The 19,437-nt window shown below is 39.3% G+C and overlaps 2 protein-coding genes across 2 annotated transcripts; both read right to left on the bottom strand.

Annotated features, from left to right (window-relative positions):
- Nucleotides 1-554: 554 nt before the first annotated feature.
- Nucleotides 555-4,287, bottom strand: asb13a.1 (ankyrin repeat and SOCS box containing 13a, tandem duplicate 1). The gene is made up of 6 exons (XM_060889647.1): nucleotides 4,057-4,287; nucleotides 2,969-3,156; nucleotides 2,626-2,782; nucleotides 2,267-2,401; nucleotides 1,423-1,614; nucleotides 555-968 (listed from the first exon to the last, which is right to left on the bottom strand). The coding sequence occupies exons 1-6, from the start codon at nucleotides 4,088-4,090 to the stop codon at nucleotides 832-834; spliced, it is 843 nt and encodes a 280-aa protein (XP_060745630.1). The 5' UTR covers nucleotides 4,091-4,287; the 3' UTR covers nucleotides 555-831.
- A 1,036-nt stretch (nucleotides 4,288-5,323) lies between these two features.
- gdi2 (GDP dissociation inhibitor 2) lies at nucleotides 5,324-18,474 on the bottom strand. The gene is made up of 11 exons (XM_060889070.1): nucleotides 18,316-18,474; nucleotides 12,437-12,544; nucleotides 12,069-12,168; nucleotides 11,651-11,785; nucleotides 9,625-9,823; nucleotides 9,365-9,496; nucleotides 9,173-9,272; nucleotides 7,873-8,044; nucleotides 7,633-7,777; nucleotides 7,471-7,525; nucleotides 5,324-6,916 (listed from the first exon to the last, which is right to left on the bottom strand). The coding sequence occupies exons 1-11, from the start codon at nucleotides 18,358-18,360 to the stop codon at nucleotides 6,761-6,763; spliced, it is 1,347 nt and encodes a 448-aa protein (XP_060745053.1). The 5' UTR covers nucleotides 18,361-18,474; the 3' UTR covers nucleotides 5,324-6,760.
- Between the last annotated feature and the right edge of the window lie 963 nt (nucleotides 18,475-19,437).

Genomic DNA, 19,437 nt, shown 5'->3' with positions numbered 1-19,437 from the left:
TATAGCCACTGTCATTATAGATACCTTTAAATAAGCTTCATATTTTTATCATTTTTTTTTATTTTGAAAATGATGGGAAAAAAACAATATATTGTCTTGTTTTCCTTATTTTCTATGATCTTATGTAGTCACTTTGAAAACACAAGCATTACATCTACACCATACATTGAAATTATAATTTAGATTCACTGTGGAAAAATAATGAGAAGAAAATCTTTAATTACACGCAAAATGGCACCACAATGGTTTTTAGTTGAATGATGAAAAAACAAATCATTATTTTACAGTTTATCTTTCAACAATATTGTTATACATAATAGTTGTTCTATTGAATATTCTAAATTTTGCAGCTCAAATTGGCTTCAATCTCTGGTTCATTTATTTCAATGTGCCTCGTTAATGTATTAAGTTACTTGAAAGACACCAAAAAAGGCAAGATAAATAACCTGAAAGCTGAATAAAAGTCCACAGTTATACAGCAATCTTAATATTCTAACATACCGTCTTAAAAAATACAGAAAGAAGTGACGACAAGTTTTCCCATCTTAGGGGACAAAATCTTTCTGAATCCAGCACTGTTATATCATAACACAATGCATTTATTAACCACAGAGTTTACATACTACTTATTTATTTGTTATAAAATACAAGACTCTTATTTCCAAATTGAATGTTCTGCACATTATATGAAACGGTTTAATGAATGCACAGTAAGTCAAAGGATTTCTTGTAGCATATTTAAGGACAAGCAGCAGCTGGTCACAGCATAAATATGTTCAGTCGAGCATTTTTTCCTCATTATTGCATTAACACAAACTCTCATATCAATGTTTAGCTGTATTTTTCGTAACAAAGGTAACTGATGATGCGTTGTGAGATGTCTAGCTTGGTGATGACCTGGAGCGCTCTGGTGCCCAGCACACGCCTCAGTGTGATACGACTCAGCTGCTGTAGAGACAGAGGACAACCTGCAGGAACAAAACTCACACTCATCACTTAACAGGACAGTGCGATGTCTTTAAAACTAATCTCTATCCCTTACATCTGATTCATAGCCTATGTGTGATTAATTTTGACATGCTTCCCTGTCCCTCGTTTGGATGATTAACGGCAGTTCTTGAATTTCAGGAGTTTCATGTGCACTAAATTTGCACTAAAAACTATAAAGTCCTTAGGATTTAAAGCTCAATTTATAACAATTTGTATATTTTACACAAACATTTATTTGCCACCCCAACAACCGCGCCTGGATTTCTATTATATGGAGAGACTTGGTGAGTAGGATTTCTCTCTTTTTTTTTTTGGTCAGTATAAGGAAACATGACATAATCATTAAAATTATACCTTTGCTACACATGCAGTTAACCAAATGTAAGTTTCCCAATATATTTGATTTGTCACAGGATTTAAATGTATACTTACTCTCATAGTGCTGTAGACAGATGTGAGAAGTGGATCCAGGGGTTGTGTAATCTATCGGTTTGCGTCCCAGGTTGTCCCTGACATTAATGTCTCCACCAAACTCCACCAGTAGCTCAATCAGGTCCTCCCGGCCCACTCTTCCTGCGTGGTGCAGAGCCGTCTCATGGAAGTTGGTGGCGTTCACGCGGGCGCCTTTAAAAATAATCCATATTAAATGTCCTATTAAAAAGGATTACAAAGCAGTTTTATGTATGCATTTATTCCATGCATAATTTATTTATACAATGATTAATCTCTCTAAAGAGAAATAATATATTGCTGTATGTAATTATTGTGGAATAGAAATATATGGGTGCTAACGCTGATGGGGGACATTGACTGAAGCTGATGGGAAATGTAGTACAGGCCCTTTGAGCATTACCATGACAATATTACAAGAGGTTGGTCATGTTATTAATGTTACACCTCTACACTGAATAAAACATGACAAGGAAAAAAATTTTAACACTATAACAGCTTAAAGTCTTATTATTATAAAGGAACATCGATGAACCAGGTTAGTTCCTTTATATAACATCTACAGGAAACATCTTACATCTGCAAAATTTGTCATGTGGTTGAAAACTGTCCGCACTGGACTGACAGCACTGACAGCGGAGACTCCTTCCATGAACTGAATTAAAACATCTCCTAAAACATCACCAGAAAAACTTTCAGAGCTGCTGAATTTATCAAAAATAAATTGACACAATTATGACTAACGAGAATATAGAAATCAATATGTGAAGTGTAACATAAAATTCTATAAATAGTCAGTAACTGTACTCATATTTTTCCTTCTCACCTGCATTGAGCAGCTGTAAAGCGCACTCCAGATGTGCTTTAGAGCAGGCGATGTGCAGCGGCGTCCCAAAGTGGATATCGAAAGCCTCCAGCAGGGCTCCTTTTGATATAATCAGCTTCACACATTCTTGATTACCTGCACCCAATTATCCCAATGAATCAAACACCTCTACCTGCTGCACAGACAGTCACCAATACACTCATACACTCGTGCACTATTAATTCCTGTTACTTTATCCGCAAGGTTCCACCAGTGCCTGAATATACATATCTGTAGGTTACACGAGTGGTTATGGCTGCACATTTATTCAAATTTATTGATCCACCCAACCATTCTATCTGCTGCTGCACTAGTTTTACCACGTATACAGGCCTCATGCAGAGGGGAGGCAGTAAGGGCCGTGAGGGAGGGATTCACTGAAGCTCCATGGTCCAGGAGCAGTCTCACACTCTCCACACTGCCTGCTGCACACGCATGACACAGAGGTGTGCTACCATGAATAGTCCGTACATCCACCTTAAACACAACACACCACAACACAGACGTACAGTGTTTTTAGGGCAAATTTGTCAAATTGTTATTCATCAACAAGTCAAGTTTATCAGTTGAATCATGAAATGTTGACAAGTTATTCATCTATTTTTTTAGATTATTAGACCATAATAAAAAGTTTTGCCCCAAAGAATAGAGACAACACTATACCTGTGCGCCTGCATTCAGAAGGACTCGAACGCACTCTGGGTGGTCCTGTAAGCAGGCGTCATGAAGCGGAGTTATGTTGTTGGCTGTCGCTGCATTCACTGAAGCACCACTATCAACCAGAAACTGGAGCTTCTCAACCTGTCCTGTAGACGCAGCCTTGTGCACCGGCGTCCGCTCAGACCAGAAGCCTATAGAAAATGTGTAGACCTCATGCTATATTCTGTTCTTGCATAATTCAGAAGTTGGGGTATTGACAAACACGATAGTTAGACAGCAAATGATGGCATCAGAGGTAAAAATGGTTCACATCAGGTGAAGTTAAAAATGTGAGCCAATACTATTCCAGATCATCACAGTTAAGATTTTTGTGTCATTTGGAATCTGGAATTTCTAAAAAAAAAAAAAAAAAGAACAAAAAAGTGTAGATTTGTATAAATTAAATATGAAACATTTGTCATGAATTGGGCAGTACGGTCAGATACCTCATTTATCAATCGATATTAATGCTGTGTTTAAATGTTGGAATAAGATAAACGAACAAATCTTTCAACTGGACTTACTTAAATGTCAGAAATGCTGAATTTTGTTCATGATCGTCAGCTCATTTAAATGTTTAGCCCCGCCCACAAAACTCCATAAAAGTACAAAAGCAGACAGCTGAGAACAAGACATTAACAATAAAAAATTATTTTTACAGTAAAAATGATGAACTTCTATTCAATTATATTATAATAATAATAATAATAATAATAATAATAATAATAATTATTATTATTATTATTATTGTTGTTGTTGTTTATTTACTGCAGTAATCTGTAATTATTATTTTAAAAAACCCAATAATTTAGGGGAAAGAAAATAAATATTTGGACAAAATCTAAATAAATACAACATTTAGTCTTCATTAATCATTTAGAGGCAACAGTTATAAAGTTAAATATATTGTTTTATTTCTTTTCCTTCATCCATTATATATCGTGTTTTTATGCCCAAAAGATTAACACCGTTCTTTCTTAAAAAAGTAATAATGACTAAATAATCTGTACTGAAAACACCGGAAAGTAATAAATTCTTCAAGTCTGACTCACCGAATTCTCCTAAACTCACTGCAGACGAATCCATGTTTAATTCGGTGTATTATTACTGCCAATATTATTATTTACAATGGTTTAGTCCCATCAGGTCGCAGCTTCAACCAGCATAAATAATTGACATGCATAAAACCTTTATTTATATTTCTACATACACGCAGCTGTTTATAACTAAGCTTTTAATTTAGATATCATTTATATATAGAAATAACGTATAACTGGAGATCCGACTTGATCGGAATCATGGGTTCTTATTAAGAACTTGTGACGTCTCAGTGTCTTTATTTATATCTATAGATGTATTAGTAAAAACTTCATAATAAAAGTCTGCTTCAACTCCATGCGTATAAATATTAAATAGTTTTCTTAATTTGTGTTAGAATTAAGATACAATCAGGGGTGTGTGTGAATTATAATTCTTTTTTTTTAATTGCAACTTTATTTGGCTCAACCTAGAATCAGAAGTGATTGCATGATTGGGATTGGCCTGATATTACATTTTAAGAGATGTACAAAAAAGATATAACAATCTTCACTAACTTAAACCCTTAACCTACAAAAGCATTAATACATGGATCGATTTCATGTCTACTCGATTTCATGTCTACTAGAGACATCCTTTACCAGGAACCATCCGTTATAGGCCCGAAAGTACGTTTTAGTTCATATTCACTCTATCGTTACCTGAACCAAACAAATCAAGGTCCCCAAAGTCTTGTTTTGCCAAGTTTGAAGTGGAAGAACTTGGGTGTCCTCAGCAGAGACGTGACTCGCAACACACGAACACTTTGGGATGAACTGGAACTCTGACTGCACTCCAGGCCTCCTCACCCAACATCAACACCTGAGCTCACTATTGTTCTTCAGGCTGAATGATCACAAATCACCACATCCACACTCCAGAATTTAGTGGAAAGCCTTTTCCAGAAGCGTGGAGCTTATTATAAAAGTAAACAGGGAAATCTGGAATGGGTTGTTTTACCAACACATAAGGATGTGATGGTCAGGAGTACACATATTTTGGCCATGTAGTGCACTTGCTAGTTTATGTTCTTTAAACTCATCCAACTGTCATGAACAAAAAAATAAAAAAGCTTGTGAAAATGACTTGTTACCTGAAGTGAGTTCATTCATAAATGGTAAAGTGCAATTTATTTTAGATCAAATGTTGAAAAATACCATGTTTAATCTTTAATACTTTTAGCATTTGCAGTAATTTTTAGTGCATTAAATCTTCCATTCTAAAAAAAACAAACAAACCATATTTTCACATTTTTCACTTAATGTTTTTAATTTAGCAGTACAGAAATTACTTGAGCCCCATCTGCTCAGCACAGTTCTTCCATTCATTAAAACACTGATGACATTTTGCACAGGGCCCCTTCCACTTCAATACTGCAGTAGACATTTGGTCCTTTCTAAAGCAAGAGATATATAAAGGAGAACCAGGCCACTTTTCTCATGTTTTCAAGAGCTTTTTCTCTCGGCTGCCAAAATAAGAGCACAGTGTTCAAGCAGCTTCATAGACTAACAAAGAAAAGTCTGATGATTTCACCGATAAACATTTTGTGTACACTTTAGCGTTTTAAAATTACCTCCAAAAAGGCTTTGGGACAAAGAATGACTGAAAAACTGCTTTTAAAAGGAACAATACAGCACAAATGTTACCTTGACTAAAACCTTCTTGGCACTACTTTATTGCTCATTTGCAACCCGGAGGCAGTTACAGACCCTAGAGGCTTTTTGAAGGTAATAATTGCCACACAAACTAAAATGTGCAAAAAATGTGTACTTTTCTCAAAGACTGGTGCTAATAGTTGAGTATTCTTTCCAGCAACACAAGATGTATGCATGACGGGTGGCCCAAGAATCACACACTGCCTCTTAACAGAGATGTAAAGGCAAAAGCTGCGAAACCCCCAGAACTCCTGTCCTTGTTAACAGTTATGCCAAAGTCTTCATTTGTATTGTGTGCATGTACACATACTCTTCATTTGTGTAAATGCTTATATGATCAGTGATTGGATAAGTATTATTAAAAGGAAGGGGTTACATGAATTTGGTTCTTGACACGTCCCTTACGTTTGCAAAGCAAGGTTTGGAGATACTGCTAGCTACAGGGCAGTAACTAGTAAGAGCACCGATCTGTAAGAAAATGCACTGTACTGAAATTGTATAAGGTTGGCATTAAAAGCTGGTAACTACAGCTTAAACTTAAGCAAACTTGTGACACCTCTGTTTAAGAGGCCATCTGTAAGTTTTTGTACATCATTATAAAAAATACTTCTGCTTCATTGTTTTTAATTCATTCGGTTACTTGTGCCTTTATATCACTTGAGTACATCGGATGATTTGGCATCTTTGGACTGAATGCCCTCCCTGTGTGAACAGGGTGAAAACACAATGGTGGCAACTGAATACAGGACGTCAACCAACAATCAGTGCAATATGTCTCAAAACCTGATTATACAAAGCAGACCAAATGACCCATGTCCCCTTTTAAATGCTAAATCTGTAACTGTATACATGAAATAATTCCTTTATGGAAAGAAGAAAAAAAAAAAAAACTCATTTGAGATAATCAGCTAGACCATTTTGGTTACCATTTCCACCCCCTCCAATTTTTTCTTTTTTTTTTCTTTTTTTCCTTTAAGATTACCATCCTCTTAATATTTGATATGCAACAGCGTAAACAGCTCGGTTACTGGTCGGCCCCGTCGCCGAAGATGTCGTTCTGCTTGCGCTCCATCTCGGCAAAGTCAAAGTCTGTGCCAGTCATGCGCTTGTAGATGTCCTTGATGTCATCGCAGGTGGTCTCGAAGTGAGTTGTGGCGTCGTAGGAGCGAGAGATGAAGATCTAGAAGTGAAACAAATGTCATAGAGCTCATTAAACTGGACCCAGTTATGTATTTTAAATCAGGAGCACTTTCCACAGGAGTGTCAATTAACACACATCACATCCTAAACTGAAAAGAGTTCAATAACTAACCACAAACCAGCTCGATGTCTATCAGATTCTGTGACGTGGGATTCAGGCAGCTGACCAGACCAGAGACTAGCTGGTCGGCATTTTAACCAATAAGGGGAGTTTTCGCAGTTGAAAACTGCCACTTTATTTTAATATATATTATTTCACTTTATATTAAGGATTTATTTGTTTATCTTATGTCTAGAATATAGCCACAATATTATCCTTAAAAGGGTAAAACATTAAAAGGAAACTGCTGCAATTCGCTAATGTTAGTTGCTCATCTGGAATTTTGTAAGCAAGAAATTGAATGAAACTGGAGGTTTATCAATTTTAGTTGAACTCCCCTGCTTTAATAGTGTTTGCATTTCCATTCAACTACTTGAGAGTACATTAGCATATAAAAGTCAATCAAAAGGCCAAATTAACCCCCACAGACTAACCTGACTATCAGTTCCCAAGTCGGTTGGAGCATAGAGATCACTGATGCTCACGAATCTGTGGAGGATCAAACAGGAGAAATATAAAACACAGAGCATTTCATGTTTGCCCACTATATCATATATAATTGGTTCAGGATATTAAATCACATGTAACACACATACTTCTGCTCAATGGGCTCCAGCAGGTCCAAAGCTGGTTTAATTTCCTTCTCAGGGTCATTAGTCTCCACAGTGGTGCTGGCGATGGCGATGTATTTACCCTGCGCTGCCACGTTGTGTGCATAAGAGATCATGCACACGTAGATATCTATGACAAAAAACAAAAGGTTATACATCTTCAGAATCAAACCTACAAAACCCCATACCCCTGACTACATGATCTTCACTTCCTGTGTGCCTCACCATGCTTCCTGTTGACCTGATTCTGAGGGATGATGATCTGGCAAGAGTTGGAGTCTGAGGTGTTCTTAATGGGGTGGCTTAAGATGCAGATGACTCGAATCACCTTGCCGACGACTTTGGCCCGGTCCATGATGTAGCTGGGGTCGCAAATTAGCTGTTTACAGCGCGCTATCTGAAAATACACAAAACATACAGATTTTAAACGGTACCATTTCCATGGCAATTATTCAGTATTGAGGTAGTACGTTTTCTTATTGTTTTCTGAGGTAGTACTTCTGAAATTTTTTACTCCATATTAAACACTATTGTATAGACGTAAGAGTTTTCTTGTACATTTCATACATAGCAAATAAAAGGTTCTGATCATGACAAGCTGCTACACTGCAGAACAGAGATAAAAAAATAAATAAAAATAAATAAATAAAAGGTTGCATGCTGGTAACAGGTCATGCAGATCAGATCATGTGGATATGTAAGCACAGGCATCCATTAATCGCAGATGGCACCACAGCGGTGAGTCAGTGAGGCGACAGCCTAGAGCGAGGAGGTCCAGGGAGGAGGTGTGGTGTCTGCTGACAACCACTTCAACCCCTTGGACTATTATCAGCGGTCCAAAAAAAAAAAGTCATACGCACACCCATATATACATCAATGGAACCGAGGCACATTTAAGTCTACTTGGGTTCCTGGGAGTCCACATCTCAGGACTTCACCCAGGGCTTCATCACCACCATCCTGGTCAAGAAAGTGTGTCAGCTTAAAGCTCACCTAAATACTGGATGCTGGGGAACTTCTATTACTTTTATGTACCATCAAGAGCATACAAACTGTAACTCAATGCCGTACAGCAGCTGTGCAGTCTTTCATATTACATTCTACAAAGTGTAGAGGAATGCAGGTGTGGGATTATTTTTTAATCCTACACCCTCTCGCTTCATGGATGAAAGGGACATTTAATGGAATTCCTCCTGCAGTCATTTTTGCTGTGCCACACTGAGTTCGATCATGACCATCCCTGTGCAAAACGGTGCGTTCAGTGCAGGCTTCAGTGGGTTTACGCGTCACTGTTCATGGCAGCTGACAGATTCTCATCCAATCTCATTTTCAGGCAATACTGAGGAATCGTGCCAGCAGCTGCAATAATTACTAAGTTATTAAATGAATAGAAGAGTTTCCTGCTCCTCCACTTCGATGCTGCAGGATCTATTATTTTAGCTGAGGCACAATTTTACACATTGGCATTTTGGTCAAAAGTATATTATACACAGAATTATAATGTAAAGCAGAGTTAGTTCCTCACCTCTCCCTCAGATTTGACACCCACTATTTTGCCATTCTCAACAATAATATCTTCAATTGGCTTGTTGAGCATGTAGGTTCCTCCATAGATGGCACTTAATCTGTAAAGCAAGGTGAAAAATATGTGTTACAGCTTGCGATAGCACTAAACTAATATCCGTGTGTGTATATGATAGAAAAGAGGCTGACTGACCTGGCAAAGCCCTGAGGCAGTTCTCCCAGACCATACAGTGGGTAAAGATAGGGGCTCTTTCCATATCTCGCCAAGGACTCGCTGTACAACTTAATCCTATTTATTGAGTCTAGGCATGGCTGATCCAGATAACTGTAGAGACAGAGCAGAAGAGAGAATCATCACACACTTAACATGAATCAAAAACATCCAGTCCGTTATCCACTCATTAATTCATTCACGGTGTAGCAGCGCGATCTCTGAGTGCGAAGACGACTCACTCGTCTGTGCGGTAGAGTGCGATGGCATGTCCTGTGAAGTCGATGACATCCTGGCCCAAATCGAACTTCTTGTAAACCTCACGCATGGTGGTCTTTTTGGGATCCACACCCTCCATAGTTTTGGGATCGTTCTCATCAAAGTTGGCTATGAAAACCAGGAACTTACGAAACCGTCTCTTCTCAAACAGCCCCATCAGGCCTAGAAAAGTCGATTGTACAGAAATGAGCGAGACTCAACAGAGGGGAAACACCTGCTGATTATTAGTGTATGCGGAACTGCAGTGCACCTAACGTATAAACAGTGTGATTATAACCACAGTGCAGTGTAGAGAAAAAGGGAAGCAGTACTGATATTTAAATCAGTTAGAAACTAACCAAGAAATCTTTCTGCATTTATCAAAATCCAAGCAATAACTTTCGTTTGCTTCCATAACAAAATGAACCAATAAGATACATCAGATTTAAATACTGTTTGGGTTCCCATAAATAAATAATAAAAAAAAAAAACAGTATGCATAAATAACATGCATTAGTGATGCACGGGTCGTCTCATAACCCGCGGGTCCCGCAGGTGACAGGTCAGGTTGGGGCGGGTCATTAAAAGCAAAATATAAAAAAAATATTTTGGAATATATATTTTGTGTGATTCTTTGATAAGGTTACAATACGTAGGCCTACGTAGCAACGTAACTTGCGTGATGACCCCAAATCTTTGGCTTCGCGTCATGAAAGCGCCAATCAGCTCCCGCCACAGCCACAACAATAAAGCAGATAATTAAAATGGAAGACAAAGTGCGAGTGAAATTAAGGTCGGGAATTTACAAAATCCGAAGAAAAGAAGGTAAATCTGCAAAATCTAATGTTTGGGAACGGTTCTCAGAAATTGTTGCAGCAGGAGACAACAGCAGTATCGGCTGCGTTAAGTGCAACTCGTGTGAAAAAATATACAAACACGAGAGCCACAAAACGGGCACTTCCAGCATGTCAAGGCATATTTGTGGGGGGTCTAAGAAAAAGGATGACACGTCTCAATATATTACCGCTTTTCTCAAAAGTAAAGTACCAGCACATGTGAAGTCCGAGGTTACAGCTGTACTGGCCGGGTGCTCGAGGCTAGGCGAAATAGATTAAATCCGGGTACAGTGGATGCAATTCTTTTTTTGCACAGTGAATGTAAAAACGCTAAATGAACATTTCCGTGTGTTAAATAAAACAAAAGTTCAGTGTTTATGTAGCATAGGCTGTAAACTGTATGCCTATAAAAATCTGAAAGATTTTGTTTGAGCCTTTTTCTGTTTTAAAATAGGCTACTGTGATTTGTTAGACCTATATGTGTTTATTTATAGGTCTTCTATAGAGATAATTACAAACGATGCTTTGTAAATGTTGAAAATCTTTATATTTTGGTGTTAATATGACCATGCTGGTTTCTATGGTGAAATAAAACCTGCTTTCATTTACATTACAATGCGTCTATTTAATGGTCGCGGGTGCCGGGTGGGGCGGGTTGTAAAAATGAAAAACCAGTGGCTCGGGGCGGGCCAATAATTTCATAAAAGCGGGACCCGCTGGTTGGAAAAAAACCCGACCCGCGCATCACTAACATGCATGTATGTACACATCACTCCACAGGAATCGGTTAACATGAAAGGTTTTAACAGATGTACATTAGGTTACTAAAAGAACTGTGAAATGTGATGTACTCACTAGATGAGGAAACACTCCAGTACTGGCATGGCAGACATACCCAAGTGATGTCATGTCCCAGAACACACTAAACATTCTATCTGCTTTTACCAAGATTTAAGAACTGGTTTTTCCTCATATTATAAATGCAACCTTAGCTATAGAGCTGTATACGCTATAGAGTCCAAAACATTGTGAAATACAAATGGAAGCGAACGATTTGATCGTTATGTAATGACCCGTTAAGCCTAGTTGTGACCTCAGGTTATTTATTAGTATTGTGAGGTTATGACCGGCACCGGATTCCGCCACCGATATCAGAACTTTGGAGTCCACTTACTGGAAGCCAGAGCCTCAGTCTCGGTGGAGGGCACTTTGTAGATGCTCCCCTTCTTGTAGACGAAGCTGCCCTCGATCACTTTGAAGTCCAGGTAACGTGTCACCTGTGTGATCAGCAGCATGCGCACAAGTTGACCTAAAACACACAGACAGACACACAACAAAATAAACAAAACCTTTCGAAGAAACTCTGACAGGATGAACAAGCACAAAACATTCCCGGATCACTTGGAAATTACTACGGTCCTGTCTCTGATGCGCGAAAGATTAGTGAGCTGGCAGAAGTGTTACATTATGACTGATTGCTAGGCAACAGGACCAGCAGTGATACTGAACCTTGCAGCAACTGATTTCCAGATCATGACGTTTTATTCTGTTTGCTTTTAACTATAGTTCCTTTGACATTGATGTGTTCTTACCGTTTGCCATGAGGAATTTGGGAATGAGGTCCACGTTCCAGTCGCGACCTTTCCCCATCGACTCAGGTGGGTTACCGGGCAAGTTGAAGCGCTTGAACAACTGAGAGGAAGAAAAGCATTTTGAAAACAATGCTAACATTAACAATTAACATTAAATAAACACATTATGAAGCAAATAACGAATGCAACATGACGCGCTGCCTAACATTTCAACAAGAAAATTCAAATACCATTTGACAACAGGCAAAACCCATTATTTTGAGAACATTATTTGACACAATATAACCGGGGACATGATAAGAAACTAAATCTAGTAGGTTTTTGGGACTCGTAACAGCTAACGGGGCTGAACAGTTAAATAAACTTACGTCCTCCAGAGGGGTGATGGATGCGCTCTCTCCTCCATAGTAAGTGTTCCTGTCCATGTGCAGGACCTTCTTGCCCTTCACAGACATGATCCCTGACAGGATGCATTCCTGTGAGAAACACAAAACCCAGGCACAGCAGATTTACATACACAATCCTCTATACACAGACAAAACGGCATGTTCTGTAAACGCATGCCTACTCTACTCCAAACAAGTGAGAACAGGGAAGCTTAAACACGTAACTATGACACTCTGCTACGTCAGGTCCACGATTTACAAATGCATAATGTGCAAAAATGGTGTTTTGCATGGAGTTCTAAGACTCTTGTCTTGTGAAACCTTGTGATTGGTAATAAACCAAGCATCGCAGATGGCAACAAATCTTTTGCATGTGCAGTCAAGCACACACACATTTCATCATCGTGCCTGCACCATGCATCCGAAAACAAATCTCAGTCTCGAATTTCAGCTGATCGAAAGAGTCGAAGCGGTAGAATGGCTCAGAAATGACTTCCTAGACTCCAGAAGCAAGTACTCTGATTTCTCAGGTGTTTTTTATTTGACTGTTTAAATAGGTGTCCAAAAATTATCTTAAAAAGGTTGATAAAAATCCGAACGTTTCTAGTACATTAGTGTGGATTAAACCGGGTAATTATGAACCAATGTAAAGAAAGTTGACAGAAATGTTGGCATGTATGAAGTAGAAATGGTGGAACAGAGTACCACAGCATCATCCTTTTTAGAGCAGTGTTGCAACAACAATTCTCAATTCCTGCTCTTACAAATAAATATTGAACAAGTCTACAACGTGTCAAAGACACACTCATTTAAAAAAAAAAAAAAAAAAAAAAGGCGTTTGCGCCCGCCTCCTGAGTCCATAATGCGATTAACTCTAGTTATAGAGATCATGTGATGAAGTGGACTTTATACAGAACGTGCAGTCTGTCCCATCCACAGCACCACAGACGAGCAACACTGTGACATACCTGTTTCTACAATTCAGGTTAAGTGGTTTTAACGATACACTGCTGACCTACAAACAAGAGCCAGATGATTCCTTTAAAACACAAAGTGAGCCACGTCACTGATCTGAAAGGAGCTCACAAAGTGCTAAAGTGTTTCAGTTGTAAAGTGGAAAAATTCAGGCTTTTAGATAAATGCACTGTTGTGGCCAGTTAGAGAAAAGGCAGACTGTGGAATAGTAATGCATGTTGTTTTTGGTTTCATTCCCTAACAGAAAATCCCAAGCCGCATCCCATGACTACAGGCCAGCGCGTCATCTAAAAAACATCCCCACCCTTAAACACACCACCAGGCTCCACTGCCACAAGTCCACTTTTTTTTAACTGCTCAATGCCTCGAAATGCAATGCAGCTGAAATGAAAACGATTCAAATAGAACACACAAATGTAACTAAACCCTGATAATGAGGTGTTGTTCCAGCAGTGTCATAAGAAAGAGTACGTTTATCAGACCCAGCTTTGCCTCAGATGTAAAACACATGACCAAAAAAACAAACAAACCAACCAACCCTATACTTTTTATTATAATTCTGTTTATGGCCATTTCCTCTCCTCAATTAGTTACCAGCTATAAACCATCCTAATTTTTCCTCTCTTGAAGTTAAAAACTAAACTGCTGATAATATCCAAAACCAATGTAGAGAAAACAGGAGAAATATTGCTTTATAACAGTCTGAGGTGAAACTGTAACTAATAACTGGAAACGCCTTCCAAAAACGCTGCACAGTTCCTCACAAGCTTTAGCAACATAAAGACACTTAGAAGAATCGGTTCATGTGAAACATCCACCATGCAAGTCTGTGTGTAAGACTGGAATAAAGCCTAATAACCTACAGTATAAATCAGAGCTACATTAGAATGATATTTAACTGAAAAGAGAAAAAAAATAAATTCAAGGCCAAGTAAAAAGCTCATGTCTAACTCCAAATCCAATAGTAAATCATGATCTAGCACTAACACCATCCTATATGTCAAGCTTACAAGAAAAGAAAGTGCAAGAGGAACCTTTTTACAGTGGGGCATTTGGTGTTGTACTAAAAATCTGGAGGAGTTAAATGTTAACAGAAGAAAGAGGGGAAAAAAAAAAATAAAATCAGCTGACTGCATGCGATATGCACCTGGCTTTGCAGTCAAGGGAGTCGGTCACTTGAAATTGTGATGCCGTCTCAGGTAAACTGACATTTTGACAGGTTTTTGATGGCGCTGACTGCCTGCTGAGACTCAGATATTTGCCTGTCTGCCTGTCCGCCAGTCCCAAATGTCAGCATGCTGTCATGGTGTCACAATTCTGCCAACTCTTGCTGCTTTGAAAAAAACTGTCGTTACTTTCCTCGGATTTCTTCTTGAACGGCACAACGCTCGCTCAGACCCATCTTTTCAGTGATGACTCAGTTCATCCCACTCACTGAAGTTACAGACAAATGGCATTCTGTATCGGACTGACATGAAAAACAAGCGTATACACATCATTCGTTTATATGACAGACAATCAGCGATCATTGTTGTTTGCGCTCTGTTAAAGAGAAGAAAAGGAATATGAGAGACAGAACAAACTACCATAAGCTGAAAATGATGGAAGTACAATATGCTCTTTTAGTTAAGAAAACATAATTAGGCCACGAGGTTGTATTGAACTCTACTATAATATACATTTCATCTGGGTTGTGTACCACAATATTACAAATTCTCTTTTGCAGAACTAACTACATTTTCATTTCCTTGCCATGGCTATTTCCGAGTACTGAGATACTGCACAAAGCACCTACAGCGAAAGCTTCACTCCTGATTCCCAACTTCCTCTTTCCTGTTCATTTGTGTGATACTCTGCATAGTGAAGCGGGTATTAAAAAGTTTCCTGAACATCACTCAGGGTTTTGTCATTTACACAACCAGCTCCACAGTGGCACCACTTGTACATGCAAATCAACTAAACAATGCTACGTCTGCTGCATCACACTGCCATCCTAAAAGTTCTCCTGTGGTTATTAAAACTATACAAATTAGTGTTGGTTGCAGGTTCTCCATCAACCATGATGTTCTGTGTTGCTATACATGTAATATATAGGAACCTCTTCAAACCTCTTTGAAACCTCAACAAACCTCTCATCAAACCTCTTTGAATCTGGAAAACAAAATGACACTCAACATAAAAGTGCAGCAAAACAAAGTGATTCTTGTAAAATTATTGCATTATTTCAGAAATGATGATCAGTTACTGAACATGGTGCAGAGGCAATATTGATCTAAAGTACCAGATCCATGTGAGACCATATTATACACTGTTCCTGACTGAACTTAACCATGTTACGTTGATTAGTACAACATGGTCTATCTTGTACATGACATTTGGAGGAAACGTGGCATTTGTCTTACTATCATGACCAGCATTCAGTGCATCAGAAACATATAAAATGGGGGAAACATCTTAACAACTATATATAATTAGGTTAACATGGTGGTGCAGCAGTGTTGAATTAACACCTAGAGTATTTCTATAGACTGACTAAAGATGTATAGACTGGACACTGAAATAGTTCCTTCAACTTCCTTGGTGTTCTTTCACTGGAAAATATGATGCGGAAAGATGCTGTGTAGCATCGTTTGTAAGTATGGACTTGCGAATGAAGTGTAGTTTTCTTCATATTTGTGTACGATTCCTTCTCAGAGTTCTCTGGCTTCTTCCAAACCCGAAAAACATACTGGTAGGTGAACTGGTGATCCAAGTGTGTGTGCGATTCCCCATTCACTGTGTATTTCCACCTCACCCCAAGTCTTCCCCGGATAAACTCCAAATCCTCCATCACCATGACCCAGTCACTAAAGATGAATGAGGATAATACTCTCTCTCTCCATCTCCCTGTCTGTCTGTCTCTCTCCCCCCCATCTCCCTGTCTGTCTCTCCCCCTACCCCCCATCTCCCTGTCTGTCTCTCCCCCTACCCCCCATCTCCCTGTCTGTCTCTCTCTTCTTAGCTCCTTCTGTCTCCCCGTCTGTCTCTCTCTCTCCATCTCTGTCTGTCTCCCTGTCTCTCTCTGTCACTCTCTCCATCTGTCTCTCTCTCCCCCTCCCTCTGTCTGTCTCTCCCTCCCTCCCTCCCTCCCTCTCTCTCTCTGTCTGTCTCTCTCTCCCTCCCTCTGTCTGTCTCTCTCCCTCCCTCTGTCTGTCTCTCTCCCTCCCTCTGTCTGTCTCTCTCCCTCCCTCTGTCTGTCTCTCTCCCTCCCTGTGTCTGTCTCTCTCCCTCCCTGTGTCTGTCTCTCTCCCTCCCTGTGTCTGTCTCTCTCCCTCCCTGTGTCTGTCTCTCTCCCTCTCTCTGTCTGTCTCTCTCTTTCCCTCCCTGTTTCTCTCTTTCCCTCCCTCTGTCTCTCTCTCTCTCTCTGTCTGTCTCTCTCTCTCCCCCTCTCTCTGTCTGTCCCCCTCTCTCCGTCTCTCTCTCTCCCCCTCTCTCTGTCTCTCTCTCTCCCCCTCTCTCTGTCTGTCTCTCTCTCCCTCTCTCTGTCTGTCTCTCTCTCCCTCCCTCTGTCTGTCTCTCTCCCTCCCTCTGTCTGTCTCTCTCTCTCCCTCCCTCTGTCTGTCTCTCTCCCTCCCTCTGTCTGTCTGTCTCTCTCCCTCCCTGTCTGTCTCTCTCTTTCCCTCCCTGTTTCTCTCTTTCCCTCCCTCCCTCTCTCTCTCTCTCTGTCTGTCCCCCTCTCTCCGTCTCTCTCTCTCTCTCTCCGTCTCTCTCTCTGTCTGTCTCTCTCTCTCCCCCTCTCTCCGTCTCTCTCTCTCTCCCCCTCTCTCTGTCTCTCTCTCTCTCCCCCTCTCTCTGCCCCCCCCTCTGTCTCTCTCTCTCTCCCCCTCTCTCTGCCCCCCCCCCCCCTGTCTGTCTCTCTCTCCCCCCCCCTCTGTCTGTCTCTCTCTCCCCCCCCCTCTGTCTGTCTCTCTCTCTCTCCCTCTCTCTCTGGTCCCCCCCCCTCTGTCTGTCTGTCTCTCTCCCTCTCTCTTGTCATTCAGATTTTGACGTACTCGTTAAACAAGGCTGGATGAACTGTATGAAGAGTTAATACTCGATAAATAAGGGCGCGGTTGTATAATAATGTTTATCAAACCATTCATTATCTTTCGCCATAAGCACTGCTTTGCCACAATTAAACAATTAAAGGAAGAAAAACTACTTCCTCCCAAAAGAAATGAGCTATTATTAAATAAGATTTAAAAAAGGCGGAGGCGAAAAGCTAACACACATTGCCATTTCTCTTCAAATGCTCATAAATATCTAACGACAACAGAAATTTTTTCCTCTACGTTTCCTTTCACAATTAAATGTAGCACTGCTCGCTGCTCAGGGAACCTGGAGAGAGATTAAAAACTAACCAGCCACCTAGCGACAGCTACTAACTAGCATGAGCTCTACATCTATATCTTAACAATTAAACCAACATAATATTAGTATATTTATCAGTTATATACCTTAACGCTTGTGTAATAAACTCTTACGACACAAAAAGACAAAACAACTGATTACATTGTTGATTACAATCCGGTCAAGTGAATAAAAATAAATTAGCAAACCGAAAAAAAAAAGGCTAACCCTACGTTTGGCGCTAGTTAGCAGAGAAAGTCGGAGAAACGATCAAGTTAACATAAACAAAGGCGGAATCCTGAAGCACCAACAATAAGATATACATCACACAATAAATCAGATACAGTCAAATCCTTTATATTGGACATGGAACTACTTTGAATTATAATAAAGCTAGCTAGCTAACTAACTAGCCAGCTAAGTAGCTAGCTGATTAGCTTTGCCTGTCTTTACAGATGCAAACCAAATACAGAAAAACAACCAGAAATATTTCAGCGTTGATCAAAATGAGTGTATACCGTAAGTCCGGTTCCCAAAACGATAACGTCGTATTCTTCATTCATTTTGCTTCACGGGTTTAATCTCCTTTTCCTGTTTGTCGGGCCTGAAGTAGAAAATGGAGATCAGCGGCAAAGCTGGAAATGAAAAAGAAGCGGTGTAACGTCAAACAGGCTGGATGAACGGGGTGGGCGGGGCGTGGGCGCGACTTGTGTGTGTAAGGCGGAGCTAGATTTATATGGGAGGAGCCATAATAATTAATATTTATTCTCGTCATGGATCAAAAACTGCATAAAATATTAATTAATAGTCAAAAGAGTAAAGTTGTAAAATAAACAGGACCGTTTTGTGCCAAAACAGACAAGAAAATACAATCCTCAATATCAATCATTGTTATTAAACAGTACTGTTCTATCCTCAATTCTGATTGGTCGGAAGCGGTTGTTTATAAGTTTATATTAATGCACCTTATTAATGCTTTATCATTTACATTTATATAGCAACAAATTACAACAGGGACTTTTCATTTGTGTAGTAATAAAAAAAATATATAATGTCTGGGATAATAAGAAATACCTTGCTTCGTGGACATTCCACAGCATTAAGTGCAATTAGAAATGGATATAAAGTATATTGTTATTTTATAATAGTTATAAAAAATATATATATATATATATATATTAAGTAAGTTAATGTTAAGTTAATGTTATAAGTTAATGTATATAAGTTAATGTTGGCAAATTGTTGTGTAATTAAACAATCTATAATGTGCCTCATTAACTGAACTGAACTGTACCGAGCACAACACACACACACACACACACACACACACACACACACACACACACACACACACACACACACACATACACACACATACACACACATGCACAATCAACTGTAGAACTTAGAATTTACATCCATGTCTACAGCACCATCTTATCAAATTGTTTACATGCTGTTTTGCACACTGTTTTTTCTCTTTGCACATGTTGTCTCATATTTCAGTCGATTGCTGTTTTGCACGATACATTACAATACCTCATGTAACTGCTGCTATAATACTAATGTGTACATTCCAGTATTTCTGCACCTGCAATATTGGTTGAACATACAGTATTTACACTGATTGGTGCTGTTTT

This window comes from Tachysurus vachellii, chromosome 16, assembly GCF_030014155.1.
Source record: "Tachysurus vachellii isolate PV-2020 chromosome 16, HZAU_Pvac_v1, whole genome shotgun sequence".
NCBI lineage: Eukaryota > Metazoa > Chordata > Actinopteri > Siluriformes > Bagridae > Tachysurus > Tachysurus vachellii.
Note: the sequence above shows the minus strand (reverse complement) of the source record. Positions and strands in the feature narration are given on the sequence as shown.

Coding starts and splice junctions, on each gene's coding strand:
- gdi2 (XM_060889070.1), bottom strand. CDS start 18,360: ATGAATGAAGAATACGACGTTATCGTTTTGGGAACCGGACTTACG. Junction 9,273..9,364: donor CTGCCTCAGGGCTTTGCCAG/GTCAGTCAGCCT, acceptor CTTGCTTTACAG/ATTAAGTGCCATCTATGGAG. Junction 6,917..7,470: donor ACTTGGGAACTGATAGTCAG/GTTAGTCTGTGG, acceptor TTTCACTTCTAG/ATCTTCATCTCTCGCTCCTA.
- asb13a.1 (XM_060889647.1), bottom strand. CDS start 4,090: ATGGATTCGTCTGCAGTGAGTTTAGGAGAATTCG. Junction 2,402..2,625: donor GCATGAGGCCTGTATACGTG/GTAAAACTAGTG, acceptor AATTGGGTGCAG/GTAATCAAGAATGTGTGAAG. Junction 1,615..2,266: donor TTTACAGCTGCTCAATGCAG/GTGAGAAGGAAA, acceptor TTATTTTTAAAG/GCGCCCGCGTGAACGCCACC.